At 52.9% G+C, this 12,669-nt stretch overlaps 2 protein-coding genes across 2 annotated transcripts; both read right to left on the bottom strand.

Moving 5' to 3' along the window:
- Positions 1–2,119: 2,119 nt before the first annotated feature.
- Z517_06857 (uncharacterized protein) lies at positions 2,120–4,897 on the bottom strand (the record flags this gene model as incomplete). Its single annotated transcript, XM_013428596.1, has 1 exon — positions 2,120–4,897. One exon carries the CDS (start codon positions 4,895–4,897, stop codon positions 2,120–2,122), a length of 2,778 nt encoding a protein of 925 aa, XP_013284050.1.
- Positions 4,898–7,118: 2,221 nt separating this feature from the next.
- Positions 7,119–11,903, bottom strand: Z517_06856 (uncharacterized protein; the record flags this gene model as incomplete). The annotated part of the gene is made up of 1 exon (XM_013428595.1): positions 7,119–11,903. One exon carries the CDS (start codon positions 11,901–11,903, stop codon positions 7,119–7,121), a length of 4,785 nt encoding a protein of 1,594 aa, XP_013284049.1.
- Between the last annotated feature and the right edge of the window lie 766 nt (positions 11,904–12,669).

Here is a 12,669-nt window from a genome sequence, read left to right as displayed (position 1 = left end):
TCCCACGACCAGCAGCACAACCACTAAAGGATGGAACGACTGGTCGAGCACCTCGACGACTCCCGTTGTTCCTACAACCAGCAGCACAACCACTAAGGGATGGAACGATTGGTCTTCCTCTGTCGTGCCGCCCGTTTCTTCCTCTCAATCGTGGAGCGGATGGTCTAGTGTTCCTGCTCCGCCCGTGAAGCCGACAACCACTCCCGCTCCGGCCCCAGCCCCGGTGTCTTCTAAGGGATGGAATGACTGGCAATCGAGCTCCGCTCCGGCTCCTGCTCCGGCTCCTCAACATTCGCAATCTGCAGGATGGAATGACTGGAAGAGCACATGCACTCCTAGCACGGCCACTACCACCGTGTACGTAACGCAGACAGCACCCGCCTCCACTGTGACTACCACGGCGCCTGCTTCTACTGTGTACGTTACCGAAACTGCGACTACGACCGTGACCGAGTCGGAGACCACCACTGCTACGGTGACCAGCTGCTCTGCTACCGGTACGTCGGGGGGTTGGCAAGACTGGCAAGGCAAGAGCCATAGCCCAAGCCCAGTCCCAAGCCAAAGCACTGGGTGGAAAAACTAAGTTCAATCGTCCACGGGTGTGCTCATCACTGGGAATGTGTCAAGGCGGGAAATGAATCCGAGACACTAAAATCTGGATAATTGGGTGGAAGTAATATCCCTTGGAGGAAAATTGTCAAACAGCGACAGATGAAAGAATGGGAGGAAATTATGATTTACTTTGATGTTACCTATCTATCTAATGATGGGAAGATTGCATTTGCGCCGCGGGAATAGACGACCTTTATTCAGGATTGGATGAAGGGGGCGTCTTTTGTTGGTTTACATACTTACACGCACGAGCGAGTGAGTAGATAGTTACTCTCGCTCGCGTGACTTGTCACTCCTTTTAATGTTGACTGATAATGTTTACTGTCAACCATCTGCCATCTGCCATCTGCCATTTAATTGTCTTCTCCCGAGTACTGCCGAGTACATCCAAACCATTCCGATCCCATCACACAACAACCTAGTTTCCTTTGTGCGGTATATACCAAACCGCTCATTAGTACTTCGTGCACAGAACATGGTACGAGCATGGTACGAGCATGGTACATGATATATGATACATGGCACATGGTGCATGAAGGTGCTTCGTACACCGTACATGACACCGTACATAACGGATAGTACACAGCTCGACAGTACACAGTGCACAGTACAGCCGTGAGTGCCGGTAAGGTGATCAATCCCTAGCACCCTCGCGCTAGATTGGTAGATAGATAGTAGTAATGACATCGACAGAAGGCAGATAGGTAGTGTAAAAGGGTGGCACAGCGTAGGCCAAATCATACATTTACTATAGAATCTTGCAGTCCCAAACCCTCCGTCCAGTTGCGCCACAGCAGCCGACAAGTCATCTAGGCCTGGGAAATACAATGCCACCGATCCGATCAAGGGTCTCGCCGGTCATCACTTCAGTTGGGAACGCCAGGAACTTGCAAGACACGTTTGGACTCGGTCCGTCTTCTTCTGCCCTCTTGTGACTGCCACGTGTATATCCAGATTCCTTGACTGGTTCATGGACGAGACCTCAGGCTCCAGATCTCTTGTGGAGCTTTCCCTCGAAAACCCGCGAGAGACAACTGCAATCCCCCAATCATCAGTCGAGCAGCACCCCCTTATCCAATCGATGCCCAGCTCCGACCAGCCCGGTTCCGCATATTTCCCATCGATCCTTGTATTGGCACATCGACGACCCAATTCCCGCCACTCAACTGGTGAGAAGTCAAACCAGCCTTCCCTCGGTTGCAACGTAGATTGCGCTGAAACGCTCATTGACAGAATATAACACATCCTGTGGGTCGAGCCCGACGCCGCCGAGAAACAAAACAGAAGATTTGACACTCGTAAACACAAGGATCCATCCGTAATCATAACGCCAATCAAAATATCCACCCATTTTGAAACACCAGCACAGAAGCCCAAAAGTTCGTTGGCTCCGTGGTCGTGGACTTCCTCTATCATTTCATGCCCGAATTGATCTTTATGTGGCATCTTATGCACATTCGGGTCGATGCACTCGCTGAGCCAGGCTTTCCCAGGGCACGGTCATGATCTATTCTCGGCAACTTCCATCACCTGCCCTCCCGGCCGTGTTAAAATCGCTTTTTTCCATTGCGAACGGTAGAAGATCGTCATCGTCGAATCGGTTTTCGGGTCGACTCCCACTGCTTCTTCCTCGCCATGGGACGCTGCCACTGCTGCCCCCGGGGTCAATACTGCCTCGAGTTCCGCCCATGCTTGATGCTGATCCTGTAGGTGGTGTGGCTCGTCGTCCAATGCCGTTTCTGGCGGCTGCGACCTGATTGCGGTAAGCAGTGGATCGACCCGAGCCAGAATTCTCGGAAGCCCCGTCATCGTTCGTAAGGGCTGTCGCCAGACCCGAATGGCGATGGACTTGGGACGATCGTCGAGGTGACCCGATGGACGGTGGTTGGATTGGTATCTGTCCATCTGCGACAGCCCCATTGGCATGATCTTGGGCAGATTCCCGGCGGTGACCCCGACGATCAGCTCCCATGCTGGCACTTCGCATCCCATATAGATCACCAATGTCTTCGTCTGAGCTCAATGGTCTGCGCTGAGCAGAACTTGAACGTTGGTACGACGAAAAAGGCCTGGGGGAGCTGGGAATATCGATGGCAGGAACATTGGAGGTTGACTGAGCGTGTGCAGTCTCCTCTGTTGTAGCTTCGGACGGTGATGGTGGCTCTTCGGGAGCCAGACGGTGCGGCTCGTCAGCGTCATCATGGCTGTAAGCAGCGCTAAGTCGAGACGGAGCAAAGGGAGTGTGCGGTGTGTGAGGTGAGATTGGCTTTCCAGGAGAGGACGAGGTGGACATAGAGGTGCCCGCTACCATAGGAGGAACCCCAGACAATTGTCGACTGGACGATGCCGACGATCTCTGCAACATCAACGACGACGTCATAGAATCCGACAAAGCAGCATTGGAATCTCGCATTCTGTGATATCGATTCAGCGCAGCGGCAGTTCTCCTCGTGTTTGCTTCGGCAGCCGTCGTGGTTGTAGGAGTGAGAAGGTCCTTTTGCTGTTCCAGCATCTTCAAGAAACTCGAGATATTCTCTCCGTCGTCATCTCCCATTGAACCCGAGCTGCCACCTGCTGTGGGTCCCTCTGTCATCAGTCCCGAACCAGGCTGAGCAGACGAGGTGGCACTTCCTCTTCCACTGCTCGTCTGGTCTTCATCTGTTCGTACAGTTGTTCCTCCCGAAGAAAGCCGAGCTCGTCTGTGGCTAAAACTACTACTATATCTCGTGACAGGAGCGGGTTTTGGAGAACTTGAGGTGGAAGAGGCGATGGCGTTGTCCGAGGCAAGAGATCCAGCTCGTCGCCCGGCCAGAGTAACAGGGGCCGCTGTGGAGGAAGGAATACCCTCTTCCGTCAAGGAGCCCAGGACGGGAATTCGTGCAGAATGGGTTCTTGGCGAACTGGCCATGGGAGAAACGCCCAGTGGAGATGCTGACAAAGTGGGTGTCTTGAAAGGCTGGACGGAGAACGAAGTTGAACTTCGCCGGTTGACCGCTGCATTTCTGAGAGAATTGCGCGAGGTTTGGCCTGCTGCTTGCGAGGGCACAGCTGCCCTTGCTGGTTCAGGAGTAGGAGGAGAGCTTGCATTGAAGTCTTGAGCGTTTCGCAAAGCAGAAATTGGATCGGTTCCGGTAGCAATACCTGCTTGGTGGAAGCTTGTCAGACTCCCATATGCATGACCCAGCTCTGCTTGTTCCAGTAGCCTCTGTCGTCGATCTGCAGGCAAAGATCCAATTTCTGTCCTTGGCGTCTTCTCACTGGGTAATGAAGGCCGAAATAGCTCATCATCAGCGCCCAAAAACCGAGAGCTCAATAACTCCTCGGAGTCGTCTATCCGAAAATCACAGTTTTGGCGGTAATCAACCTTGACAGAAAAAGGCCCAGCAGGTGAATCTGTTATACCAAAATCATAGGACAACAAGACGCCCGAGTTGCTGTCGAAGAGTCGTGTGCCCAGATTGTCGGAGCGAGACAAGCTCCGCATGTGAGAGCCGTCGACCAATCTATAGCCCAGCTTCATCGCCATGTGTGAGCGTCCTTTGCCAATCTTCCTCGACAATTTCCAAGCTGGCAGGAAATTGCTGTAGGTGTAGAGAGATCTGAAGAAAACAATGCTCTTTTTGTAAACCAGTGGCAGCACCATAGCGAGATCTGCAGGGATGGGAGCTGTCGGTTCACCGAGTTCTATAGTCCACCGCTCGAGGATGACTTCATCCATGTCCGCCATTCGACGCTGGTTCCCGCGCAAAGCACTATGGGCTGACATCAAGGTATTCATGACATCCCATCTCTTGCCGTCTTCGTCCACAATGACCAGTCGCTGGCCTTGTTGCAAGGACTCGGTGCTCAGGAAAACCTCAATGACCAACGGAGGAGGCCTGTTGGAATCGACATCGCATGTCTTCCACCTCTTGATGTCATCTTTGTACTCATCCGTTTCCTCAATGTCAATGTTGAACCACCGATTCACTCTCTTATCGTTCGTCTTCTGAGAGTAGGCCGGTGCCAATTCGACCCGAGACTGCAGGATGATCAAGGCGGACTTGGTATGGAAGTTCTGGATGACCTGATTGAGCCTCTGCATTTGGACGCCGGGGTTGTCCGCAGGTTGATCTTGACGGGCAGAAGCAAAGTCCTCGGACGAACCGGAGCCTTGGGTGAGAGGAGAGTTTGTTCGGAGAGCCTGGACGTCTCGATCTCTTGGATTGTTGGTGCGGCTAGGGTTTGTTTGCTCAGAGGCGGCGGGGGATGCTGTGAGAGGAGGCGGACGAGGGTGTTGATGCATATTGCGTCAAACGGGATCTTGAACGTAAATTGGGTGCTGTTATTTTCACTTCCAGTGTGCCTGGCTTAGCGTTGAAGGGGTGAGTTGGGACTGATGGGTATTCGGTAGCCATCCATTGCTCTTCATTGATGTGATATCCACAAAACGTATGCAGCAGTCCTGGCGCAGGTGAGGGTAGCGGTCAAGGCATCTGGGACTTTGATGTACAAGGCTGATGGACGTAATTAAAAGACCAGACTAAGTCGATGAAGGGGCCATTGTGGCGTCGGACCGAGAAGGATAAAGTGGGATGGAAATGGTCAGCGGAGAGTTATGTGGTTGAGGGTTTGAGGTGCTTCCGTTCAAGATGGTCTCGAGTCGTGGGCATATGACGAAGGCCGCATGTGATTGGAGGTCGCGCGGGCAGGCGGCGTGAGGTACTTTGGACCAGGGTCAGATTGGGGTCATGCGAAGGCGATGAAAGTGAGAGGATAGAGGTGAGCAGGCAACCACGAGCAGGAGTCAGAATGGGGGTGGAGCAGGACTGAGGACGATGAGGTGGGAGACAGAAAGGGAAGAGATAAGTACTGGAAGAGTCATCGAATGTCGGGAAAAATGTATATCGAGGGCGGATGGCCAGCAGGAGAAGCAGCAGCAGCAGCAGAGCGCAGCCGTAGTAGTAGCAGGTTTCACGCATCATGCGCTCTGGGGGTGGGTGGGCAGGGTGGGCAGAGAGGGTGGGAGCTGTTGAACCAAACGAGTTTAGTACCTGACTAACTGTACGATCTCTTGGCCCTGTCTACGGGAGTACGAGTACTTGTATGGTGGCCTGCGGTGGGCTGGCCGGTGAAGGGAAAAACGTCCAAACAACGGCTGCGGTGAAGAGGAGCAGGAGTACCGTGTATACCGAGAGGACTCGATCACCTCTTCTTCTCCCTGCAGCTCTTTCTTGCTCACTACACTCTTCTCACCTGCAGATACTCCCTCTCATCACCGCTCTTATTTCCCGTCTTCTTTTTTTGCTACTACTAGCCAGCTATCATATTATGTCCCCATATGCACGACCCTGGGTTATGCCTGCATCGCCTGCATCGCCTGCATCGTACCTTAATCCCTGTGGATGGAACCCCCATCCAAGTGCGCCTCATAGGCTGCTTTATTTTGACTGACATGCGTCTTTCTGTCGTGCCGCCGTGCCGTCACGTCCCCCCCATGCCTCCTTGTCTGGCGATTGAGATTCTCCCACGCACACAATCTCGAAAATGTCGACATCTCGCAAGGCCACATGTCGATTTAGGTCGTCAGCTCCCTCTCATTCTACCATTCATATTCCTTCCCCGCTTCAAACGCAGAAGCCCGTCCTCTTCCTTCGCGCAAATGATCTGCTGGCGATGGCTCAACCCAATCGATTTGCGAACCCCATCAATCCACCTCGTCCCGAATCCGCCCGTGGCTACGCCAACCTCTGCTTCCCCGTGGCACTAAGGCTGATTCCAAGGTCCTCATTTGGTACAAAAGGGGGGAAATATCACCACAGCGCCCCCTCGAATGGTCCGTTCAGAGTCATTATTATTGTCTCGAGAAAATCACCAAGGCTGACTGGATGGATCCTCGTCAATCCAGCCGGGGCTTCTTCTCCACAGCACGCTTGGAGGGTCGATTGGAACAAACCAGGAAAGAATTTCCTTGTGTGTGCTCCTTGCTGCCTGTTCCCTGTAGGCTCCCCTTTGGCTATTCCAAGGCATCAGTGGTGAGGTTTGTCGTTTATGCCATTAGCCTTGATCTTCAGCTTTCTATTGTTCCTTGTTTCTTCCAGGCAAACACGCGTGCGGCCCTTTTGTGTGCGGGCCGCTGCAAAGTGCCGGTGCTAGAACGAATCTGAACTGCCAGGCCGCTGGAGCTTTTCCGTGTCTGGTATGGTACGACATCTTTGTTGATGCAGGACCTGGTTACCCGAGGACTTCTACGAGCACAGATGTTCATTCCCCTTAGTCGTCTGTCGCCAGGAAGAATACTGCCAATGAGGAGGACCATTCCTCTGCTAACGCACCTCATGGGACTGAAAGGCCCCAGGTTGATTGGGACCAGGGCAAAAGAAGCATTTCCTTGTTCAGCCACTGTTAGCGTGTTTCGATACAACTGGCGACTCTCCCACGCCCCTACAGAAGCAGATCCCTTCTATCATGATGTACAAAAACTCTTTCTCCAAAATCGTGTCCCTCTCTGGGCCTCTATGACTCCTTCATGATTGATGCCTTGCCCCTCGATGAGAATGCTGCGGTTTCCCTTGACCCCGGGCTCGTGCACTGCTGGCACTGCCTCGCTGCCCATTACTTGGCCCAATTCCTCGTCCTGATCCAGATTCCTGTCTCACCGAGGCCGAGCCCATTGAAGATTTCTTCTGCTGCTCACCAGCCTCAATAACTGTCGATGCTTTCCCCTGTGGCCCCCCTCGACGATGTCCCCCTCGTGCACGGCCGCCTTTTCCACGACGAGCGGTAGCAGCCGCGTTGGCCTGCGCTTCTTGTTCCTGCACTCGCCGACTCTCATTGTCCCACCATTCCTGAAACTCCTGCTCTTGCTGGATCTCTTGAAGGGACTTCTTCGCTATCGCCTCCTTGACCGCAATCTTTTCTATTTGCTGTTGAGCCAAGATCTCAGCCATTGATGTGCGTGCGTCAACCGCTGAGGCCCTCGTTGGCAGTGGTGTATGACGGATCGATTGGATTTGCGGAGCTGCTGGCTTGGAAGGAGCTGTGAGACCGATTGCAGGTCCCGCACCAGCTGATCCCTTAGGGGATGAACCGGTGGTTGAGGTGCCTCGGGCAACGGTCTGACGCATTGTCATTGGCTGCTTCATAGCAGCCTCTTTGACCGCCTCGATTGGTGCAAATACAGTCGGTGAGGAATTGGGCTTGGTAGTCTTTGCAATTGCCTGCCATGGCGAAGAGGGACTGTTTGTCGTAGATTTGACGGCCGAAAGACCCGAGGGGTTGGTACTTTGCTCTTTGGTTTGTTGTTGCTGCCGCTTGCGTTCCTTCTGTGAAACTTTGGTATTTGCCTTTGATCCCGTTGAAGCAGTCTGCATTGCTTGAGTCAAATTCGACACTCGCGCAGCTGAGGCTTGCTCCATAATGTCCTTGAGACCGTCTTTCTTGACACCTTGAGTAGGAACCCTCCATGCAGTTCTCTGTGCCGCAAAACCATTGGTAGCTGTTCCAATGACAGCGGACTCAGGTGAGTCTTCATCACTGAACCTTAGCGAACTGGAAATTGCTTCCCGCGACCTCGTCAACAAAGGGGGTGAATCATTTACGGGGAGTTTTGTTGTTGCAGAAGAAGCGGCACGCCCAAGAGACAGATCCTTTCTGCCGGGAGCATGCAGGGTCTTTTCGCTATTCGACGCTGGGGGTAGCTCTGGGTCCTCGCCATCCATGTCGAACGGGAGGTCATCCTCTGCGTCGTTTGCTTTGATCGCAGGGCTGCGGCTTGGAGTACTAGGTGGTGATGAATCCACGGGCGTTGGTAAGGAGTTCTTGTTGTGGGGCGAGCAGCTCGCGCGTTCCAGGCTTCCGTATCGCGACCTCATCGATGCTGCAAACCGTCCCTCGTCTTCAATCAGTCTTGATCTTAGCCTCATAGAATCTATCCTCGTCTGCCGGCCAGCCTCAATCTGACCTAACAGCTCTGGGTAGTTCTCCAACAGCTCAGTCGCAGCTCGATTGCTTCGGGCAAAAGGGAGAAAGGCTAACTGGTTGGCTTGGACGACTTTATCGAGTTCAACAAGCAGATCTTCGTCCAAGTCGTCCAGCAGCTTCAGCTCCAACATGCTTTCCAAGTTCAGGCAAATGTACTCGAGTGCGGCATTCTTGAAAGAATCGACTGTACACTCTGCAACGATGTTGACCATGGGGCACACATTTCTGAGATTGACGTGCCTGCCGAGTGTTTTCTGGCAGATTTGTGCGAGTCGATCCAGCATGAGCTCGTTGGCCACTGACATTAACTCAATGACGATATCAACAAATTCGTCCAAACTGCTAGTGACAACGTCGTCAAAGAGTTCTTCTCCAGTGTCAGCGTAAAGGTGTCGGAGCACCATGACGAAGATCTTCTCATCAATGTGCTTTAGATCGACACGTACAGCGGCTGCCTGATCTTCAGCGTTACTCCGTCGTGAAGCCATCCACATGCCGCCAGCTCTCCCGTTGAACAGACCGTCGAAGAAGGGACATCGGTTGCACAGCAGGACGCTATGTGCAGGCAGCTCGGCGTCGTCTGCGAGTTCCACAATCACATCGGCGTCCGAGAAGAAATCGGGATCCACCACTGCAAGCTCCATGTCGTTCGTCAGACTGCGGGCGGGGTTGATCATTACTCGTACAGCACGTTCAAGACTTCGCATCTCGAGATGACTTGCAATCTTCATAAGCTCGACGCGTACCGACCTGAAGCGAGCAGCGGACTGCAATGCCTTGGACGTATAATGCCATACATCGACCAGGTTGTCAGTGTATAAGTATAGAACGAGGTTCATAAGAGTCAGGAAGTCTGCGCCTTGAAAGGAGACTTGGATCTGGCCGTCTTGACCGTATTCGATTGACATGACATCAGGAATTGAGTAGTAATACGTCTCTTGCACTTCGGCCAGCGCGGTGCGCATAACCCGGCTTCTTCCTTTCAGCATAAAGGAGTGAATAGGGATCCGTACGTCCGTGACGGTAGAAGTGATCCATACATCGTATTGACTCTGTGAAAGTGGTTCGTGACGCTGACACATATTGAGGATGTCCGTTTCTGCCGAGCTTCTGCTGATCACTGCTTGAGCAACGTGGCACGCGTCGACCTCTGCAACAGGGACCGTCTGCGACACTCCGTATTCTCGAAAAGGCAACAAGCGAAAAGCATCTCTCCACAAGCTTGGTGGTGCGAGCACGATCTGATCGCGGGTTGTACTGACATCCTTGCGCACAGCTGTAAAGGCCCCAAAGGCGTTGCTCCTGACAGCGATAACTCCAGTCAGATTGGGAATACGGACGAACTTGTAGTCTTTCGGCCGTCCTGGACTCAACTTTGTATCCCGTACGGTTTTGATGTTGGCACGCTTTTCCTTGCGCCAGGCGGAGCCTGATGCTGTGCAGAGAATTATGGACCCATCCTGGCCCACAGCAACGTCAATGGCCGACATATGATCTTTGCGGAGGGACCAGAGCCGCGAAGGTGCAGGCAGAGCATTGCGTGCCTTGGTAGGGTTGGTTGTTGACATGTTCGATGGTACAGTTTCCGGGACCTTGGGAACATCAATCGAATATACTTCTCCGAAGGAAGACATTGCACAAATTGTATTGCCACCACTTGTTATCTGTTTGATATAGTTGGATTCCATATTGAATCTTGTCGAAAGGTTGTTGCCCATATAGTAGTTTGTGAAGGTCTCCAGCGGGAATGTAAGCTTAGTCCAGCCATAATGCGTGAAGACAAATACATCGTGATTTTCGAGCAGAACAATTGTAGCTCGGTCGATTGCGCTCACTGATTTAATTGGAGATTGCAAGATCGAAACACCAACACGACGCGGTAAGACTTGCATTTCCAGAGAGCGCGCCTCTGCATCGGTCAAGCCCAGTTGGCCCTCGTTCTTGCCGAACGTGTACATTGCAGAAGCCGTATATATTGCGGAATGAATAGCGGATGCTGCGGCCCCAATGATAACTTCCTTTTTGATATAACCGAAAAGCTGGCGCGGAATCAATTGGGTTGGGACTTCATTCTTGGATACCTCGGGAAGTGCATATCCCAACTGTCCGAAGCGGTTGCTTCCCCATGTATAGACCTCGCCCTGGGAGCACACAGCCACGGAATGGTCTTGGCCAAGGGCTATCGACGAGATGCGTCGTTTAGCCAGACCACCAGCTTGAATGCAGCGATACGTAAAACTGGTGTTTTCGTCACCAGTGCCCAGACGGCCACCAGGTCCATACCCGCAAATGTACAGATTGGATATTGGATCGCTGGTCAACACCGCCGTGTGTAGCTTTGACATGACCACGTTCTGAATCGTGATGGGACGATAACGGATGATTGCTGGCAGATCGGAATGTGACTGGAGATCCCCAACACTGTCCGCTAGGTCTTCGTGAACCCACGACTTGCGTCGTTCCGCAAGATGATCGTCGAGAAGACGACGTAACAAGTGGTCGGGACGCTCGAAGTGAAGGCGCTCGGGGAAATGCCTATCATCCCCATCGCCCAAGCCCAGTGACAGGTTTTTGTTACTACCAAAGGCGTAGACTTCATCACCAGCAAGATCTATCAGGGGAGTCACATGACGCCTGGCTCGGTCATGATCTTGGTGTTCACCACTGTCGTCCACTCCGTTGATGCTATCGTCGTCTCGGATCCCAGGCGGGAGAGTGGAGGAATCTTGCTGAAGAGAACGGGGAGCAATAGTCAATCCAAACACCTCAAAAGGGCTGTTGCCTTCATGATCTTTGATTTTCACCAGTCCACCGGCAAGGGAGTGCTGCGCATTGGTTGTGTAATCCGTGGCATTTTGTATATCCCGAGCCATCAGAGCATGGGCCACTGAAATATTGCCAAAGTACAATGCACGGTGGAGGGGTGTCCACCCACTCTCCAAATCTTGGGCGTAGAGGTCTAGGAAAGGCATTTCCAACAAGGCCTTGACAAAGGCCAGGGCATCATCAGACTGTGAGGACGCGGCATGATGAAGAATTGTCCGACCAAAACTGTCCTTGGTATTCACTTCCGCCCTCGTGAGAACCAGCGCGACATTTTTCCCAGGAGTCGCGCTGAGAGGTGTAGTTCCCGAGCTCTTTCGAAACTTAAAAGGCGTCTTTGGCGAGACAGCGAGATTTCCAGGGCTGCCTATCTTCAACGCCGCGCTACCAACTTGTCCGGCGCCCGGGGTTCTCGGTGCCGCGGAGGAGAAAGTGGCGTTGGCCAGGTACTGTCGAAATGCATCGACATCATCTTCGAAGAAAGAGCGCCAGAGATTGTAGCTCATGTGTTATACTGGATCAGTGATGTCTCCGGTGACCTTGGGCGCGCCTCGCTGTAATCTCAACGGATCACGGCGTGTTTAAAGGCGCAGAAGGTCGATCGGAGACGGAGAGACGGGGATTAGAGAGTGACTCAAATCGAAACCATGGTGTGAGGGGTAACTTGAGTGTGCTCGGTGTCGCAGATCGATTGCACGGAGTTAGGAGGGCGATTCGGTAGGACGTTGCGACCGGAGGCAGATGAGCTGGACGAAGAGAAGGGGTTGTCTTTATGGAGGGGTATCAAGGTCAGAAGTTATGTCGTAGCTGCGGTGGTCGCGGTTGCGATAACTGTGCGGAGCGGCGAAGATGCTTGTGATGATGCCGGGGATGGCCTTGCGACCAATCACATGCCCTCGTGCCGATACGAAGCGCGTGTGGTGGAAAACTCATCTTGTCCTAGTGACCGCTCTGGTGGAAGTGTAGATGTCTCTGATCCGCACGAAAGCTGAAATTGAGGGAGAATACGCTTTTTCACGGCATGCGTTTCTACGAGTGTTACTGAAGGAGGGGTAATCTGTCTGTTTTGACTGACGCGAATCACGATAGGACCGCGATCTGGCGGCACAGTGGGCGTCTGAAAGAGCGGTGTACCTAGTTCATAGGTATATATGGAGTACCTCGTACCTCTCCCTGAGCCAATAACTCCTTTGTATATGCGGGGTGAAACAGTGCTCAATCAATGCGCCGATGCTTGCTATATGTATTCGTGTGTGAGCCATTCACCGAATC

This window comes from Fonsecaea pedrosoi (genome assembly GCF_000835455.1).
Source record: "Fonsecaea pedrosoi CBS 271.37 unplaced genomic scaffold supercont1.4, whole genome shotgun sequence".
In the NCBI taxonomy this organism is placed as follows: Eukaryota; Fungi; Ascomycota; class Eurotiomycetes; order Chaetothyriales; family Herpotrichiellaceae; genus Fonsecaea; species Fonsecaea pedrosoi.
Note: the sequence above shows the minus strand (reverse complement) of the source record. Positions and strands in the feature narration are given on the sequence as shown.